Genomic DNA, 20,965 nt, shown 5'->3' on the forward strand with positions numbered 1-20,965 from the left:
AGACTCGCTTGAGCCCAGGAGTTGGAGGTTGCTGTGAGCTGTAATGCCACGGCACTCTACCCAGGGTGACAGCTTGAGGCTCTGTCAAGAAAGAAAGAAAGAAAGAAGGAAAGAAAGAAAGAAAGAAAGAAAGAAAGAAAGAAAGAAAGAAAGAAAGAAAGAAGAGAAAGAAGAGAAAGAAGAGAAAGAAAAGAAAGAAGGAAAGAAAGAAAGAAAGAAAAGCCAGACACATAATGTAATTCTAGGCAAAGTGCCTTGTGAAACTAAGTGGAAATGGATAGCTGTGCATTCTGCCCTGTCTCCTTCTGGTTTGGATTTGGCAGTTTTTTTAAGTGGGGAACAATCCAGAATTCCAGCTCTGTCAGGGAAAAAACAAACAAATGAAACAGATGACGAATCATTTGTCTAAGACCTGAAGCCAAACTGGCTCCAAAAGCTGCTGGGATAGTAGTAGGAGCCAATTTCCTGGCGTATTTACAAAATCATTTGTAAAGATAATATTTTCCAGACTTTTATAGGGACAGCTAAGTGTGGACTTTTGGTCTGCAGGCTCCATAAAGTTAGCAAGCATTCAAGAGGGAGCTGCTGCGAATACCACCTCCGAGCCTAACTTCACTCCCCTGACACTGGCCCTGAGAGGGAGGATAGACCACAGCCATCACTCTTCAATCATACACCACAGTCTAAAAGAGAAGCAAGTGAATACACAGCTAATCTGAATCAAATGAAATGTGCTTTATGGGAGGTACTGGCAAAATGCTATAGTTCAGACAGAGACCAAAGATCAGCAAAGGGCCCTCTGGATGGAGGTGGCAGAGCAAGGCTACAGCTGTCACTGACCACAGCCAGCCTCTCTAGGAACCTTGCCCATGTTGACTATGCTTAGTTGCTAGAGCTGGAAGAGCCCCTTCACTGGAAATTAAAGCTGAAAATGGTGTGGCATTAACAACTAAAAAAGCAGAAATCTATTCCGTATGGTGAGCAAACTGCACACAGAATGGAACCAACTGCCAAGCAGACAGTGGCACAGGCAGAGATTGCGGAGTGCTTCCTCAGAGCTCAAAAACCAGCTCAGCAATGCCATCTTGTTTACCAAGAACCCATTCCTACTGCTCTGCTGGTACAGACATTAGCTTCTCAAGTCCAAGAACACACCCAGTCAGGTGGTGTTTGCCCATTTGGATCTTCCTTGCTTGTTTGTGGTTTGAATGAGGGACAACCGTATTTATTTCAGGAAGATCCATATGGAGCTTACTTTGCCCAGAAAGCCATGGAAAAAGCAAAGAACTATGTGACTGGGACAAGGTCCCTTAAGAAAAAGTATAGGAAAGATCTGGAATTTCAGATCCATTTATACAGCTGTCTAAACCCAAAAAGAAAGTGTTAAGGGGCAAACAACAGCAGATAACAGAGAAGTCGGACTCTGCAGTGGAGCTGGATTCAGAAAGCTGCTGTAGCCACTGAAGGCAGGATTGCTTGGCTGCCACAGCATAAGAGGGACTGAAAGCTCTAGAATTGCAGAGTCTGACTTTATAAACATGCTTAACATGTTTGTATTTCAGCATGGTTTAATGAATTGATATTTTTAAGACATAATTTATAAACCAAAAAAGCTGTGAAGATAATAAAAGATGAACAAAACGTTCAAAGAAAGGAGACTGAATGTTTCAGGACACAGGAGGAGTAGAGGAGTGAAGGAAAGAGAAGTCTAGGGCAAAGGAGGGGAGAAACTAAGGCCCCATCTGCCCAGGATCAGAATACACCAATTAGAAAGGTTTTTAGCTAAAAATAAAGGAATTCTTGACCAATAAAGCCTGTGATAGTTCATTTTCATTCTCACCTTGACTGACTGCAGAACCCCTAGAGAATGAGTATGTCTGTGAGTTGTTTCCAGAGAAACAGGCTGTGTGAAAACTCTAAGTGAACTAACAAGGGCAGATCTGGCCTCAATACACGTAGGCACCATTCAATGGACTGTGGGCCTGTTAAGAATAAAAACTGAGAATTGGTTTGTGTCTCTCCCTCCTGCAAAAGGGACACACTCTTCTTCTTTTGCTCTTGGACATCAGGATCCCAGGCTCTTTGGCCTGCTTCGGGGCTTCAGGACTCACACAAACCCCTCCCAGTCCCCTGGGTTCTCAGACCTTCAGTCTCCAACTGAAAATTACATTGGCTTCCATGGTCCTGACACTTCTGGAACTGTACTGAGCCATTTACCAGCATCCCAGGGGCTCCAGCTTGCAGATGGCCTGTGATAAGACTTCTCAGACTCCATAACCACATAAGCCAATTCCCGATAACCCCATCTCATCTGTCATCTATCTATCCATCTATCTATCCATCCATCCATAAATCCACCTACCTACCAGTGCTGGCTTTCTTGATAACCTTAACACACAGCTCTGAACAATACAAGTTTACCTGGAGGTCTATTGTTATTGACATCAATTTGGTGGCTCAATAATGTTGTCTGGGAGGCAATTCTATTCTTCTGCCCTGACATCTTTAGCATGGTGGATTTTCATCTTTGCATTTCTTACCTCATGTTTGCAAGACTGTTACCACACATCTAGAATTTATTAACTAATACTAGCGGCCTGTTCAGAGAAAAAGGAAGGAGTTGAAAAGTGCTTTCCTTTACACAGGGAGGAAAGATTTTCTCAAGAGTTTCTCAGATTTTCTATTATATTTTATTGGCCAAATTGGGCCAAATGACCACTCTCAGAGGAAAGGCTGGTTGGGAAAGTATCTGGACAAGAATAAAGGTATGATGTGAAAGGCCTAGAACAATTATCTTTTATCCCTGAGGGTGGGCATACTGCTGTCTTAAACATCAGCATTCTATCAACAAGGAATAGCCATTAGACGATTAATCAATTAAAACCCATTTTTGAGTTTTAATACAAGTTATAGGAAGAGTTCTAGTGGAAATATAGGATGCCCAGATGACTGAATCATACCTCTGGTTTCACAGATTTGTTCATTCTACCCTCTTGGGACTTAAGAGCCTTCATGCTATTCAGGAACAGTGACAGGCTAGTTTGGTAGTGTGCACGGCCATAAATGCCACTGAGACAGGACTCCAAATCTCCTAAATATTGACTCCATATTTCTGACTCACTTCTGAGGGGGAAAGAGAGAAAAAAGAGCTATCTCTTTTCTTAGAGATTCAACAGCATTTCCTCAGGCTCTTACCTGACTAAGAACGAGACTGATGCTCAGACCTGTGCTACTGGGCCTCACCTTCCCAACTCCTTGATATAAGCAGGAAAATATGTGCCTCTTTTTTTCCCCTTGGGAACTCAAGCTGATGAAACAAATTGCAAAAATACAGCAGAAAAGCACAGGCTTGGAACGGTAAAGAAAGAAATCAGAAGAAAGAGACAGGGCTTGGTGTTTACAGCACCTTCTCGCCCCTTTCTTTCGGCATCCCACCCACAGTGAGGAACCAGAGAATGTACATTACGTTTTAAATCCTCGTGAACCTTCAGCACCAATCCTTCTCAGGATACTCCTGGGTGACCAGAAATAATCTGAAAAGAAAATTCATTTAAGAGGTTGATGAATGAATAAGTTCAACAGAAATTGAAGAAAAAGCTCTCAGAAATTAATTGGTCCAAATTAAGGCCTGGGGCTTGGCGCCTGTAGCTCAGTGAGTAGGGCATCGGCCACCTACACTGAGGCTGGCAGGTTCGAGCCCAGCCAACAACAATGACAACTGCAACCAAGAAATAGCTGGGCATTGTTGCAGGCGCCTGTAGTCCCAGCTACTGGGGAGGCTGAGGCAAGAGAATTACTTAAGCCCAAGAGTTTGAGGTTGCTAAGAGCTATGACACCACGGCACCCTATGGAGGGTGACATAGTGAGACTTTGTCTCCAAAAAAAAAAAAAAAAGTTAAGGCCCAGAGGAAGGCAATAGTCACTGCACGATTTCAGCCAATTTAGGCCCACGAGTCCACTCTGGGGATGCCTGGACCGCTCAGACCATGGAGGGAGGGTAAGTTTGAGCAAGGCAAACAAAGGCATATTGTGTGGGTATGGTCTTCTGGCATCTGTGCCAAGACCAGGGGACATGGTATCACCCAGTCTGACAAGTTCAGAAAGTTAGGCTGCATGGCAGGGCGGGTGTGGCGCGAGCTCAGTGGACAAGCTACAGTGGTTTGAGAGCTGGAGAAAGAAGTACAAATTTCACATGGTCCTGAAGTCCCTGTTGTTCACCAGACGTGTGTGTCTCTAGCTATTCCTGAAATTTACAGGTCTACAGAGACAAAGGATGAAGCCCAAACCATTGTTTCACTTAGGACACTTTTGGAAGAGGGACAGATGGGGGAAATGTAGAAAGCAAAAGGAAATAGGAAATGGGCTCTTGACCCTTCTATGAGGCTACACCACATCCCAGAGTCAAGCAAACGGTGTTAGGGGTTTGTAAGAAGACAAGAGGTTGAATATCGTGATTTAAAAGCTTCACATATACAGAAGCACGTCTTTCTACATCTGCACAACCACCATCCTGCCTAAGAAATACGGAGCTAAATCAAAACCCGCTGTCCCGAGAATGTTTACTCCATTGCTGGGACACCCCCCCTCCCCAGACCCCTGCTGGACCGGCTGCAGTCAAGTTGCAAGGGAACTCTCGAGTCTAAGGGGCCGAGGTAGCATAAAGTAACACTTTCCTGTCTGTATAACATAGTGCACATTCTTATTCACCACAGCTGTAAACTCCCCTGCTGTCCTAGGACACATGCTATATCATAGCCAAGCTCCTGCCCTCCTCTAGGTCCAGGAGTCACACACCAGAGTCAGTCTCATTTTTTTGTATTTACCTTTTTACAGATACAGGGCTATTCCAAAGTCACCTGAGGCAGGTCAGCAACCCGATCTCAGGGTCTCCTTACTCCCTGACACTCCTTTCCTTGCTAATTCCCAGTAAGAAGAAATTACGGAGCTCGCACCAATAGTAAAGGGCTATACAAAGAAAGGCACCAAGATAAAGCAGTTGTAAGGACTGTCTCCTGTGCCTCCACAATTAAGGCACATTCAAGCCCTGCCCCACATTCAAGCCCTGCCCCACAGAAAATACTTACTTCTTACTCTTTTTCTTATATTTTTTACCCTGGCCACTCATTTTCACTTGAGTAAAATGAATAAATACTTTATGTGAAAATGAATACTAAAGAGACAAGCAGTAACAGGTTAAAGTGTTAGAGGAGATAAAGTTTATTTAGATATCTTAGCAAGAAATGAATACTTCTGCCTTTGTGGAGCAAAGAACAACTTGGTTGCTGTGTAAAACTACTTGCTACTTATACAAATAAAAATAAATCACAGGAAGAATTCAAGGAATCTCTGGGCTGATGGCTTCTCTGCTCCAAAAACAACAAGAACACTTGGGTCACTGCTCCCAGTGGGCACCTCCCCTCAGGCCCTGCCAAGAGGCTTCCTGACCACCACCAGGGGAAAGGTTGTGAAATAGGCAAGCAGAGAAAGCTCCCTGATAGTAAAGGATATTGATTTTCCTATGCTTTGTAGAGGATTTAGAAACTCAGGAATATGGTAAAATATAAGGAAAAACAATTTTGTCAGCATTAACTACTAAATCAAATGTTAGCCTACATACAATCTACAAAGAGAGGAGCATTAAACACTTTAACACAAGAAAATACTGTGTGACACATGGTTAGTCTGGGTTTCATCAGAAAAGATACATTCACTCTGGATAACAGTGAATTACAAAATCTGAGGACAAAAAGTAAAAAGATGAAATTCTAAATTATATAAAAACTAACTAAACAATAAATGTAGGCAAAAAAAACAACTAGATATAAACTTTGTGACAATTATGTTTATAGATCAAGAAAAAAGTTACAGAAGCAAACACAGAATTTATAAAAAATGGTAACGGAACCAGAGGGGAGGTTTCAGAAATGAGTAACGAAATGGACGCTGGAACGAGCTGATAAAAAACTGCTAAGGGTCTAACAGGTTTGAGAAAATCTGTCCTCTTGCGAAATGGACGCTGGAACGAGCTGATAAAAAACTGCTAAGGGTCTAACAGGTTTGAGAAAATCTGTCCTCTTGCAACCTCAACCCTGACTTGATCATCCCAGCTCTAGGATTGGATTAATACAGGAAATAGCAATGAAATGACCATAATACTACTGTCCCAAATACACTATTTTTCATTCTCAATCTACATAAAGATGTCAGAAAGACTAATGGGGCATATAACTTAGATTTCTTCAGCGTATAAATAAACTAAAAAACATGTTTTGGAATGGAGAGATCTATTTGACTTTATTTACGATGCCAAAAAGTTGTCAATACCCGATTAGGTAGAGGTAGAAAAATAATGATTTTGATTGTCTTCAGGAACATAAAGTGTCTTTGTGTTTACTTGAACAGCTACATTTTGCACTCTGCCCTAATGAAATAAAACTGGATTTTTGATTCACCACTGCAAATTAGTTAATGACTCATTCCAGGCATACATCCATTGCTGTGTTCTGCTGCACGATACTTGTTTCACTTTACATTTTATATAAGTTTTTAAAAAATGGCTGCAATTTATACAAAAGAAAAAGTAAATTGTAGAAATGCACCTTTTGATGAGCAAAATTTTACTAAACAATCTCAGCATATTTCATAATTTGCCTTTCAATATCACAGTCTTTTGATGTCCATGGAAACAATAACTTATGAATTAAAACATTTTCAACCTGACAAGAAAAAATTATAAACATGATTTCTGAATACAGAAAAAAATGAGGTGCCGGTACCAAGGCTCTCTCAGTGCTCCAATGCTTCATGTTTAACAGTAAACACAGAACCAATCATCATTTTGATTCCAGTGAGTAAAAAGATAAAATTAAATTTATTAACCAATTTGAAGTCTGAAACCAAAACGATCCTTTAACAGCATTGCCAAATAGACAGGTCAATTCTAAAAAGTTAATCACAAAGCAAAATTTTGACCAAATTAAAGTGGCTCCTTCTGTTACTATGGTACCAGAGTCTGTCTTTTGTTGGGTTTCAATTTGCCATAACCACCAAGGATAGGATTACATATAAACAGACGTGTATAAGACTCGATGAAACTGAATATGGGGGATTAAGCATTTCTAAAGTCTGGGTTATAATTCCTTTTGCAACACCAGTTCTACATAATTTACAGTGGCCTAAAAGTTTTTTAGCAACAAAATTACATTTAAAAAAGATCGCCATCCCTGTATGTTGCATTAACTGTAGATATCACAACCATTTAAGCCTTTTATTAACTTAGAAAAGGCTTTGACTTTTCCCTGAAAACTCAAAATAGTGATCATATTTCAATTACAGCTGTACTGAACTACTTTCATAATCAGCAGTGACTGGATTTTGTCACTTCTTTATTCTAATAGTAACAATGGTGACAACGATTTTTAAAAAGAAGGCTGGAGAACCTGAATCCAATTAGTAATGAAATGGACTTTTTAAACAACCACTGTATTTTTATGTTGTTTTTAGTTGTAGACCATCTATTATATAGGTGTAACAGGTGAGAGGTCGTGAACCACCAAACTTGCTAAAACGACTTTGATCCCTTCTAAGACAACAATGGCACATAAACTGAGCTATGAAGAATTACATTCTTATGAATGGTAACAAACATAATAAACCTATAGGAATTTTAAAAGCTTTGTTTTTAAATATTCAAGTGTAATGCTTTTGTAAAAGATTAAAACATACTTTCTAATTCTATCAGATGTGTCCATTTCCATTTGCTCCTAACCTGCCCTTAGTACTTAGGTTCACTGGACTGCCAAATAGTCCAATGGTCACAGAGAGAAATGATATCAGATGAAAAAAAAAGCATGGATAACACAACATTTACTTGTCCGAATGGTGTAAGACCCATCTTTGCATCCCTGAAGTAAGAATGGCCACTTTTTCCAACTAAATTGCTCTGTACTAAAGCAGCATTGTCCATGGAGAGTTACACAAACCTATGATATTCCATGACTACAGATACCAATTCAAAAGTTACAAAAAATACAGACCAAATCCATGTACCCGTGATCCTCTGTAAATCTTAAAATGTAGAAATAGTCCTAGTTTTAATCAAGAATTATATTGGAATGAATTAAAGAAATCTTTTAAAGTAATTTTAAATGTACTCTTATTTGCCATTATATGCCTACATAGATTATTTAATATTGCTTGTAGACATAATTTAATAGATAATATATCAAAATGTCAACCACTACAGTGATCCACAACCTGATTCTGGCTACAGAGGAAGCTTAATTATTAAGCAACACCTTCCTAAAAAGCTCCTGTATTTCTGATTGGTAAGAAAAACAAACAAAAAAAGAGCATCTCTCATTGAAATAACACTGAAGTTCGAGTTCGGGGCCCCTTCTTTGTGTTCATATAATTAACTCTTCAGGATAAATGATAAAACATTTAGTCACATTCATAAATTACAGTCAGCTTCAAGAAAACTCTATGGGCAACTCTGGTGTTACAGTTGTATATCTTGGATCCAATCTAGGGATGAAATCCTGAAAGTGTTTAGATGCACCAGTACCAAAAACATCAAGGACTTTTCGGTTCATGACAGCAAATCTGTAAGATAGAGAATACCATAAACAGCATTTAATTAAATCCGTAAAATAAAATAATTCCCTCTGTTTGACTTGTCTTTTATGGGATGGAAGAACAGAAAAGGATTACCTGGCAAAAGACCTAAACTCAATGGCAAATTCCAAAATCACAGGAATACTCTTCAAGATTCATGTCTCATAATGTAAAGAGAAAATCCCCACACCCGAAACCCCAGAGATTGCAATCACTATTTCAAACCCCTCTAGGGCTCCTTCTACTAAACTATATAAAACAGAAAATTAGGTTCATTATTATTTTTCTGATCACTGAATTCACAGGAAACTAAACGATAAATGAACTAGTATTTATCAATGAGCCAGAAGAAGTATTGAATGTAATTTCCTTCATAATTCACTTCTTAATGTTTTACAAATCAGAAGAAAACACATCCAAATGTGCAAATATTTCAGGATTAAACAGCAAACAGCATACAGACATACTGTCATGTTATCCATCACCCAATCTAAGATATATAAAATGTTTAAAAGACATATATTTAGCTAATGTGCAAGAGAGGCCCTCTGTGTCTCTGTACCTATTCATAAGCATCTCCTTTCTGGAGAAGACAGTGAGTGAATTTAGTTTTGTATTAATGGCCAGCATCATTATTATAAAGAGCCAATAAAAAATGGCTGCTATATTCCAAAGCAAGATCTCTTATAAAATAACCAACCAGAAAAACTCACTAGTGTGGCCAGGTATGGTGGCTCGTGCCTGTAATCCTAGCACTTTGGGAGGCCAAAGCAGGAGAATTCAAATTCACTGAGACAAGGAATGTAAGATCAGCCTGGAAAATAGCAAGAGCACACCTCTTCTAAAAATGGAAAAAATAGCCTGGTGTGACAGCGTGCACCTGCAATTCCAGTTACGGAAGGCTGAGGCAGGAGGATTGCTTGATGCCAAGAATTTGAGGCTGCAGTGAATTATGATAATGCCATTACACCCTATACCCTGACCTGGAAAAGAGAGCAAGAGCTGTCTCAAAAACCAAAATCAAAACAAATAAAAACAAAACCATTACTACTGTGCAGAAAACTAGATAACAAAAATGATTAAACAATAATAATGTAAAGGATACATAGTATCGTGACCAAGAGGAAGAATTCTAAAGCCAGACTGCCTCGCTTACATTCTAGGCCCTTTATTAACTAACTGCATGACTCTGGCAAACTAACCTATCTGAGCAACCCCGTCTAGTCGTCCCTATACAAAACAGGGATAAATAACAGTACCTAACCCACAGGGCTATTTTAAGGATTTAAATACATACGTATGTATACTGTACATACGTACCTTAAAACCATAACTTGGACATAGTACGAACTGTACAAGCATTTGGTATTATTATTAGTGACAGTAATAATAGTGAGAACAGCAGCTATAATTTACTGAGTGCCTACAAAATACCAAGTGCTGCTCTAAACATCGTAATATTTCTACAATCATACAACATAGGAATCATTGTTTTATGTAGAGAGAAAGAAACTTAGGCTCCTGAAGGTGAGTAACTTTCCCACAGGACACAACTGAAGATACCAGAGCTGGAATCAGACTTAGGTCTGCCTGATTCCAACGCCCGAGCTCCTTCTATGAGGACAAACCGCCTGCCAAACAACTAGAAGAAGATCAGGGAAACAAAAACAAAAATAAAACCACAAGGAGAAGAGCAAAGAAAACACACTCACAACAGGAAGCACCAGAATATGGTCATTTTTACAAAATGGAAATCAGTTAATTATGTAGAGATGATTTTTAATGAATCAGTTTAATTTTTTAATGAAAAGGGATTAACGATTCAAAAAGTTAGGCTTAAATATTTATGCAGCAACTAATTAGCAGCAAATATGGTGCAGTTAGAAAAGCAACATGATATTAATTTAGAACACTTAAAATATCTAAAATAGTATAGGGAAAAGAATATGTTCACTCAAAGAATGTCCCGCGTTGTTTTTATTAAGTTGGTCATATTTAATTCATACATAATGTCTATTTTACCTCTGAAGGAGTAATCCCTTAAAAAGACAAAAGTGCTTATATAATCCTTTTATGAAAACTGCTTTTCTTATGAGCATTTAACACATCTGAGTCACTTACTTGCCCTTGGTGAGCCTTAACAGGAACTTCCAGTAAGATGGTCTCAAGGTCTGAACTTCCATGACAGCCTAAGATTATTCAATTGAAGACTTAAGTAAATACAAGTATAACCAGCAGTTTTAGGCAATAGACTAGTTCTACCTCTATCTTTATTGCTCATTGTATTTTAGAAATGAAAGCAGTGACAATAATAAGGATTTGTGCTCAAGTCAGTAACTCCCAAGCATCTTTGTAAATGTGCCTTCAAATAGAATTACACGGATAGTCATTACTACTGGGAAGCATCTACTAAGTTACACATTAGACGGCTGACAACGCACTACTACTACTGAGTTATAAAACTGGCAGCATTTCTTTGAGAAAGAGCAAATAAAAGCTTTCCCCAAAACTTTGCAAAAATAGCCCTAAACCCAGGAACATCAATAACAATGAGTACAGGCTGGGCACCATGACTCGTGCCTGTAGTCCTAGCTCTCTTGGAGGCTGAGGCGAGTGGTTTGCTCAGGCTCAGGTGTTTGAGACCATCCTGAGCAAGAACAAGACACCATTTCTACTAAAAATTAAAAAAAAAAAAATGAGCTGAGTGTCAAGGTGCACGCCCGTAGTCCCAGCTACTCAAGAGGCTGAGGCAGGAGGACTGCTCAGGCCAAGAGAATTTGAAGTTGCTGTGAGCTATGATGATGCCAGGCACTCTACCCAGAGCAACAAAGTGAGACTCTGTCTCAAAAAAACAAAACAAAACAAAATGAAAAAATGATTACAGAAAGTAAAGAGACTGAACAACGCTTCTACTAAACCAGGTGCCTCCTCACCCTCATTTCCTGGGTGTACGGAGGGGAAATGCAATCATTCATATTTATGCTCATGGTATGTTTTTTGTTGAAAATGTATAATTAAACTGAAGCATTCTAGCAAAGGTATTGGAATAACAATTTATGTATAAATTACACGCTATTTAAACCTAAAAACTGGTGTGCTCATAAAACACATTAAGTTAACATGTTTAATGATTTGAAACTTGCAAGTTACCTTGTTGAAAAAACAAAGAAGCATAAAAATGTAATGCACTAAGCAGAAACAGTCCCAGATTTTATCTTCCTCCCATTAGATTAATGTACATTAGAAACAAATCATTCAATTTCTCATTTCAAAAAGCTGTACTTACTGCCTGGAAGCAAATTGCTGTAGAGATGGAATAGATGATAGTGTCTGCATGAGGAAAATAGGGGACCTTCCCTGCTTCAATGCCTTTGAAATACATTGTCTGCAAAAGAAGCATAAGGCAAGAGTTATTTAAAAACCTTTGGAAAGCATCCACAGTGTAGTGGAGCGGTATGCTCCTTACCTACAACTATGTTTCCACCTTTCTAACTCCTAATACTCCCAAACCACATGTCCTATCTTCCATGATGATATTAAGTGTCAGTTCTTCCCTTTCTCTCATCCCCTCACTCCAAACCCCAGCTACAAGTACTAATACTTTCCTGTGAAATTCCTTGGCACTTTGTATCTATCGTGTTTTTGTCATATATTCTTTAATGTTTTCTATACAGTGCTCAAGTCCTTCCTTCCCTGTTAGATAAACAGTATCAATATAAAATAATAAAAGCCATATATAACAAACCCACAGCCAAAATCACACTGAATGAACAGAAGTTGAAAGCATTCTCCCTAAGAACTGGAATAGACCAGAATGCTTTTGCTACTTCTATTCAACAAAGCCCTGAAGTCCAAGCCACAGCAATCAGGCAAGAGATAGAAATAAAAGGCATTCAAACTGGAAAAGAGGAGGTCAAACTACCTGTTTGCTGAAAATACACTCTTATGCCGAGAAAACCCTAAAAACTCCTCCAAAAGACCCCTGGAATTGATAAATTCAGTAAAATCTCAGGTTACAAAATCAATGTACACAATTCAGGAGCATTTCTGTACCCTAGTAACAACCAAGCTGAGAATCAAATCAAGAACAAGAACTCAATCTCATTTACAATGGCTGCAAAAAAAAAAAACAAAAACACACTTAATCAAGGAGGTGAAAGATCTCTACAATGAGAAGTACAAAACACTGATGGAAGGAACTGCAGGTGACCCAGAAAGGCATCCCACGCCCACCCAGTAGAAGAACCAATACTGTTAAAATGCACATACTGCCCAAAGTAATCTACAGATTCAATAAAATTCCCATCAAAATACAAACATCATTTTTCACAGAAGTAGAAAAGAAACCCTAAAATTCACATGGAACCAAAAAAGGGCACAAATAGCCACAGCAATCCTAAGCAAAAAAGAATAAAGCTGGAGGCGCTTCAGTACCTGACGCAAATTATACTACAAGGCTGAAGTAACTAAAACCACAGGGCCCTGGTATAAAAGTAGAGACAAAGAGCAACAGAACAGAATAGAGAACCCAGAAATAAAGCAGGTACCTAAAATTAACTGATCTTCAAGAATACAGACAAAAGCATACAGTGGGAAAGGTCACCCTACCAATAAATGGGGGCTGGGCAGGTGGCTCACGCCTGTGACCCAGCACTCTGGGAGACCGAGGTGGGTAGATTGCTTGAGCTCAGGAGTTCAAGACCAGCCAGAGCAAGAGTAAGACCCCCATCTCTAAAAATAGCCAGTGTTGTGGTGGGCACCTATAGTCCCAGCTACGTAGGAGGCTGAGGTAAGAGGACCATTTAAACCCAAGAGTTTGAGGTTGAGGTAAGCTGTGACACCAAGGCACTCAACCAGGAGCCACAAAGTGAGACTCTGTCTCATAAACAAATAAATAAATAGTGCTGGGAAAACTGCATATCCTCATACAGAAGAATGAAACTGGATCCCTATCTCTTACCTTTCATAAAAATTAACACAAGATGGATTAAAGATTTAACTGTAAGACCTGAAGCCAGAAAAATATTAGAAGAAAGCCCAGGAAAAGCTATTTTTGGTATTGACCTAGGCAAAGAATTTATGACTAAGACCCCAAAAGTTAATATAACAAGAACAAAAATCAATAATTGGGACTTAATTAAACAAAAAAGCTTCTGAACAGCAACAGACATAATCAACAGACTTGACAGACAGACAACAACTAAGGAAGTCCGTTCTTCCAGTGTGGAGCGAAAGACCACAGGAGAATCTCCAGAGGTAGCCACGTTCCTACACTGACCTGATTTTCACAGACTGGACATGTACAGCATGTGCGTCTGGAACCAGCAGGCCTAATTCTTTATGTTGACCTCCTTGGTATGTTGACCAGTTTGTGACAGTCCCCTGGGTGGTCACCTTACAGAGGCTCTACTGTATCTGCACGCTGTATATCTGACAAAGGCCCAAGATCCAGAATCTATTATCTAAGGAACTTAAACAAATCACCAAGAAAAAAACAAATTACCCCAGTAAAAAGTGGGCAAAAGACATGAACATTATTCTAAAGAAGAGAGGCAAATGGCCAGAAACTTATCAAAAAATGCTCTTATGTCAGAATGGCCAAGCGAAAAAACAATAGGTGTTGGTGTGGATGTGGCAGAAAAAAATGCTTACGTGCTGTTGTTACTGAAATTACTGAAAGCAGACTTGCCATTCAATCCAGCAAGCCCACTACAAGGGACGTACCCAGAGGAAAAAACCACCTTCCCCTTTATGTTTATCATAGCCCAATTCACAACTGCAAAGATACGGAACCAAGCTAAGTACCCATCAACCAATGAGTAAAAGCAAATATGGTATTAACTATAAAAGAGTTATCATTTTAAACTGCACATGAACTTTTTGGCCACCTATGTATATAGTATACATATATACATATACATAGTATTCTATGGTGTGTCTACATATGTGTGTGTGTATATACATACATATATCACATACAGAGATACATACATGTACATATATGCATGTATTATATGTACACACACACCATAGAACACTACTTAGCCATTAAAAAGAATGAAATGTCTTTGCAGCAGCATGGAGAGAACTGGAGGCTATTACTGTAAGTAACTAGGGAACAAAAAACTAAATACCACATATTCTCACTTAAAATGGGATCAGTGGGTAGAAACGGTCACACAGAGTAACATAATGGACAATGGAGACTCAGAAGGGAAAGGGTAGGAAGAAATTTTGGGTATATAATATGTATTATTCAGATGATTAGTATATTAAAAGCCTAGACTTCTCCACTATGCAAATCATCCATGCAACAAAAAACCATTAGTAACCTCTAAATCTATTATCAAAAAATTACTCATTAAGTATAAAGAAGTCTGGGATAAATTTGGAACCTCAAAAATATAAGTAAAAGTGGCATTTCATGTATTAATATGAAGAGGACATAGTTGGATCTTTACTGACTTTGAACCCAGAAATTTAGATGGCTTTTTCTTAACTAAAGTTATGATACTATCCTAAAAGCTAATAAACAATGTATGCAGAATTTTTAAAATAAATAAATATCCATAGCAAAACAAAATGAAACAAAACAATAACCCCTAGCTGCTCAAAAACATCTTTTATACACTATCACTGTTGGTCTCCTTTTGGGTCACACAATATATTTTGCCACCTATGGGTCATTTTCCTTCTCTCACTCTCCTTTCTCTCTCCATTAGCAAATCTTGTCAAGTCTACCCCAATCAGATGCCCCCTGTGTAACCCTGCGTCCCTACTGCGAGGCTTCTGGTACAAGCCGCCACCATCAACACCAGAGACTATTCCCTCAGCTTCCAGGCTTGTCTCTCTTTAACATATTCTACAGAATAGCCAGAATGTTCTTCTTAAAATATGAATTAAATCATGCTATTCCCATGCTTAAAACTCATCAGGTGTTTCCACCTGCACAGAGAAAGAAAAACAAACTCCTTAGCCCAGCTTTCAAAATCTTATGTGATCTGGCTCCTGATTTCATTAAGTGTGCATTCTGTCAATCTCTCTGTCTCTCACACACATGCATGTGTCCCCACACATACACATTTGGGTAAAGCAAATATATGCTTCTCTTAATGTCCTTGGGGGTATAGATTTTCAGTGAGAGAGAAAACTTAAAAAAATCAAAAAAGTTAAATAAAATCTACAATCTTAGCTTTGAATTAGAAATATCAATATACTAACAAAAAGTATTTTCCCTTTCTCTAAAAAGGTGGTAGTGGTGAGGGGTCTCTAGCTTCTTTCACTGGGGAAGCCAAGAGACACTAACTTGCCCAGAAGCAAACAAACTCCAGCACTCCGGCTAAAGTCTCTAAATACCATTTCCCTTTAGAAAAAGTAGGGGTTGTTAAGAGAAAAGCCTGATTCTACATCTGGAGCAGAAAATGTTCTAGATGAGCCTGAAATACCTTGTTTCATAGCAAGAAAGCCATTAAGGATAATGACATTATGTCAAAACAAAGAGTCAACTTAAGGAGGCACCTGTGGCCAAAGCTGGGGACATTTTGGAATCATCACTGTAACAGGTTAGAATAAATCAAGCATGTTAAAATCGGTGTCTTCATAATGTTACTTGAGAACAAAGACACATCAACTTTCCAAGATCTAAAGTGCCAATTCCCTCTAAACACTGGTGAATAAAGAGAAGTAAACAAGCATTTTATTTTGACTTTCCTGAACAAACTATTTCAGAGTAACTGAAGAGTTGAAAATGAAAAGTTCTTTTTAGAAGCAACCCAGCTAACGGATACAGAAGAAACAATAGTAGTAGATTTTTACCATTTTGCAACCTTAATGAAATAATGAATCCCAGTAGTGATCATTAATGACTGGTAAAACTACTCGGTAGAAGGCTATCGGGCAACCTTAGGTTGGCACTATCAACACTGGAGCAACCAATTAATCTTAGCACTATAAAAGAAGAGATGAGTGGACATTTTTGAGGCTCCTAATGTGACATCCTAGGAAGTTCACAAATGCTGTAAAATTAAGTATGTCTGCCACCCCCCTCAAAATTGAATTTGAATTTGCTTAAGCCTTAAGATATAATCAACGGTTTAGGGAAAAACATGATAAATACCAGTGAAGATACAATCAGCAAAATCCAAAATATGGGAAATTTCATGGAAGTAGTGATGTAGATTGTCAACAAATAAATGACCAAAAAGGGGGGGCGGAGGAGGAGAAGTCGTGGGGATTAACTATTATAAATTAAAAGACTGCTTAAATCTTGATTCAAACAAATGGCAAAAAGACTTTTATAAGATTAATCAGTAAAGACGTAAACTCTAATTGGACATACAAAAATATTATATATGATAATGTAATTATTGGGGGAGGTTTAATTTATAATCGTATTGTTTGTTTTTAAGAAGTCTTTAGCCTTTATTCTTTAAGGAGTCTTTATCTTGAGCTACTTACAGACAAAATGATACCACATATAATGTCTGGGATATGCCTTAAAATAATTGATTGCCTGAGAGGCTCGAGAGTATCGATAGAAGAAGATTGGCCAAATGCTGGTAACTGTTAAAGCTGCACGGTGAGCACATGAGGGTTAATTACACTAGCCTTTCTATACTTAACCATATTTGACAATGACACACAAAAGAAAACAATGCAAATACTTTTATAGGATCAGAATTTATTTTTGTAACTGGGAAATATACTTGCTGCTTAAATACTCGGACAGCAGCTAAAAAAGCTTTATATCAGTTGGAACTACTAAGGCATAAAAATTTTTGCTTACCTCCACCAATTTCGATGCTAAATACATGGAAATTGTTGTGCTTTTATAAAACATCATTGATATACCTGCCAAAAATCCTGAAACAACAAACAAACACTGATCAGATTGCAAGGTTATTTCTTTACTGTTGTATCATCAGGAAAGTTAATTTAGTTAAATAGGAAAGAAGTGATTTATAGTACTTCCTCTTGTTACAATGCAATCAATGACAGTAATATATGTGATGACAACAAAATGGATGAGTTTTTATTACCACATATTTTTAAATTAAAAAATTGACCTTCAGGCTCGGCACCTGTAGCTTAGCGGCTAGGGCGCCAGCCACATACACCAGAGCTGGTGGGTTCGAATCTGCCTGGGCCGGCCAAACAACAATGACAACTACAACCAAAAAATAGCCGGGCATTCTGGCAGGCACCTGTAGTCCCAGCTACTTGGGAGGCTGAGGCAAGAGAATCGCTAAGGAGTTTGAGGTTGCTGCGAGCTGTGACGCCACAGTACTCTACCAAGGGTCACAAAGTGAGACTCTGTCAAAAAAAAAAAAAAAAAAAAATTAACCTTCAGAGTTAGGAGGAACAAACAGTTCTAATTTATGTATAATAAGAGACTTTATATTTTAATTTGACTTTAAAAACAACACTGGTCTTGTCCAACACAACAATTTTTACAAATGATTTTTAAAGGCTATTTTTATCTTTTCTGGTTTTCAGTGGAAATACTTATTCACCTATTCTCCTAATAGCTCAAATTATTTTTAGTGCTATCATTACACTCATCTCCATAGCAATGCCTTCATTCCATAAATGGAAACCAAGGGGGCAGAGAGCTGGAACACTCATAGCGAAATTACTACTAATAAATAACTGATAAATGATCTACTTAACTTAAAAAATACATGTAACACACTTATAGAAAAGAATCTTTAGTTTTTATTTCATAGTGAAATAATAGTTCCTTTAAAAATGATTATTAAAATATGCTATTTTCTAGTGGTAGATGAAGAATTTTTAAAGAAATCTACTTGAACTTCCATTTATCACTTATATAATATTATAAGGTTTTATGTTCTTTTGTGGCACAATCTCTAAGATTTCTGCCTATACCAGGGCAGATAGCCAAGTCATTACATTGCCAACTCAAAACACCAGATGGGAAGAATGCCATGATGTGAAGTGTGTGGAGGAGTGCCTCAACAGGGATTCTGCTGATACCACAATGAAGGGAGCTGTATGGAAACTGGATGCATTGGGAAGCCATTTCAGATTCATTCCTACCACTGATTAATACAACAATAATCATTCATTTTTTATTAATGCTTTACCTGCTATAATAGCATGTAGTTCATCATCCAGGTTTCTGACCCAGCGCAGGAAGCAGCTAGTACCCTGTATTAAGGAGAGAAATACATTGATTTTGGTTATTTTATTTCAACAAAAAAATGCACGAAAACCAAAAAACTGCAATGAGTGATTTGCTAAATGACCTTGGAGGCAAATTGATGATTTTATCTAAATCAAACTAAATAAACAATTGCAAAAATTATGAACAATAATCTTTTGTAAAGTTATTGTTCTGGATAGACTATTAAAAAATATACATAATATTTTTATTCTACTGATTTTTCAAGATAACTCCATAAATTTCATTCTTGCCTAGATCTAGAATATTGGGCAAACTGTCATTCCTGTTCTAAAAGGAAGAAAAATCTAGATAAACTACAAACCTGTCAAGGCAGAACTGTATATCCAGAAAAAATATTTTTCAGTATAGAAGGTGAATAAAGATTTTTTTCAGCGAAAATCTTTAAAAAGCCAAACAAAAGCAAAGACAATTCATCAGCAGCACACCTGAGCTCTCGGGAATGCTGAAGGCAGGTTTCAGGGAGACGGAAATGATACCAGACAAAAATTTAGCTCTACAAAAAGAAACAGACAGCTCTGGGAACACAACAATAAAGTTAAATTTAGAAGACATATTTTTCTCTTATCTTTAATTGCTCTAAACGTGAATTAGTAGGTAGTTTTTCAGGGAGATGGAAATGATACCAGACAAAAATTTAGCTCTACAAAAAGAAACAGAGAGCTCTGGGAACACAACAATAAGGTTAAATTTAGAAGACATATTTTTCTTATCTTTAATTGCTCTAAAAGTGAATTAGTATCTAAAACAGGAGTCAGCAAACTAGGGCTTATTAGCCAAATCTGGCCTGACACTTGTTATTATGTGCCTCAAGAGCTAATTATTATTTTTACAGTTTTAAATGGATGAAAAATAAATCAAAAAAATAATAGTATTTTCTGACATATGAAATTTGTATTACAGCTTGATAAATTCTCGCTGGCACACAGACACACTGATTCAATATTGTCTGGGTCTGCATTCACAATCTAACAACCAAGTGGAGTAGTTGTGACAGAGACTATCTGGTCACAAATGTCACAAATCCTAAAGCATTTCCTATCTGACCCTTCACAGAAAGTTTTCTGACCCCAGGTCTAATGTGAAAATAATAACAATGTATTGTGGAGTGATATTATAGCACAAAGGGTGGGAAGGAGCAACTAGAAATAGTGTCCTAAGGTTCTTACACTACCTACAAAGTGGTAACAGTATTTGAAGATTGGCTGATAAATTAAAAATGTATATTATGAATGTTAAGGCAACCACTAATTAAAACAAAGAAGGCTAAATATCAGCCAATAGTAAATACAGAATGGAGGCATAGAAAAATACACAATTGATCCACAAGGGAGAAACAGAAAAAAAAAAAGAGAGAGAGAGAAACAAACAAAAATGGAACAAATACAAAATAAGCAGCAAGAAGAGAGATTTAAAATCAACCATCATAAGCATATTATATGTACACTGCATAAATATATTAATTAAAAGATAGAGATGATCAGATTGGATTAAAAAAAAGAACCAAAATTCATGCAATCTAAAAGAAAATAACATTAAAAATGAAGAGAAAGATTATAGAAAAAGAAAAGAAATATTATAGCATCAAAGACTAAACAAAAGGCTGTATTACAATAAACACAATAGAATCCAGAACAAGGAATACAGAGATAAAGAGGCATCTCTCAAAATGAGAAAAGGGGTCAGTTCACCAAGAAACAGAAAAAATGAGGCTTGTTTACCTGACTTTCTCTTAATTACATTCTTACAAAGATACTAAAGGCATGGATAATTTCTTTTGAAAAATTACATATGGTTTGGAACACACTGTACGAATAATTTCCTGTGAGATTTTGAGACCCAGTTGTTCTTTCCTCAGTTTAATGCTATTAGTTTGTATTCCCTGTGCAAATGAACGTAACAGAGATGGAAAACAAAGTCCTCCTGAGATATTCTGGATGATGGAAAATAACCAACCTGGGGCTGAAAGTGTTGGAGACAATACAGTACACACAAACATTTAAGGACCGGAGATAATACAGTACACACATAAACATTAAGAATCAGAGATAATACAGTACACACGTAAACATTTAAGGACTGGAGATTATACAGTACACACGTAAACATTTAAAGATCGGAGACAATACAGTACACACGTAAACA

The 20,965-nt window shown here is 37.6% G+C and overlaps 1 protein-coding gene across 2 annotated transcripts in view; it reads right to left on the minus strand.

Annotated features, from left to right (window-relative positions):
* Positions 1-6,267: 6,267 nt before the first annotated feature.
* Positions 6,268-20,965, minus strand: part of TMEM135 (transmembrane protein 135) — a 242,961-nt gene continuing 228,263 nt past the window's right edge. Inside the window, exons 11-15 of one of the 2 annotated variants that reach the window (XM_003780838.3) lie at positions 18,723-18,786; positions 17,402-17,478; positions 11,903-12,001; positions 10,738-10,805; positions 6,268-8,604 (exon numbers count right to left, since the gene is read on the minus strand). In XM_003780838.3, coding sequence (XP_003780886.1) covers positions 8,472-8,604; positions 10,738-10,805; positions 11,903-12,001; positions 17,402-17,478; positions 18,723-18,786 — 441 coding nt within the window. In that variant the 3' untranslated portion in view covers positions 6,268-8,471. The remainder of the gene's footprint in view (positions 8,605-10,737; positions 10,806-11,902; positions 12,002-17,401; positions 17,479-18,722; positions 18,787-20,965) is intronic. The other variant, XM_023511656.1, reaches the window with a different exon arrangement.

Source organism: Otolemur garnettii, unplaced genomic scaffold (assembly GCF_000181295.1).
Source record: "Otolemur garnettii isolate 467f Iridium unplaced genomic scaffold, OtoGar3 scaffold00001, whole genome shotgun sequence".
NCBI classification, from domain to species: Eukaryota; Metazoa; Chordata; class Mammalia; order Primates; family Galagidae; genus Otolemur; species Otolemur garnettii.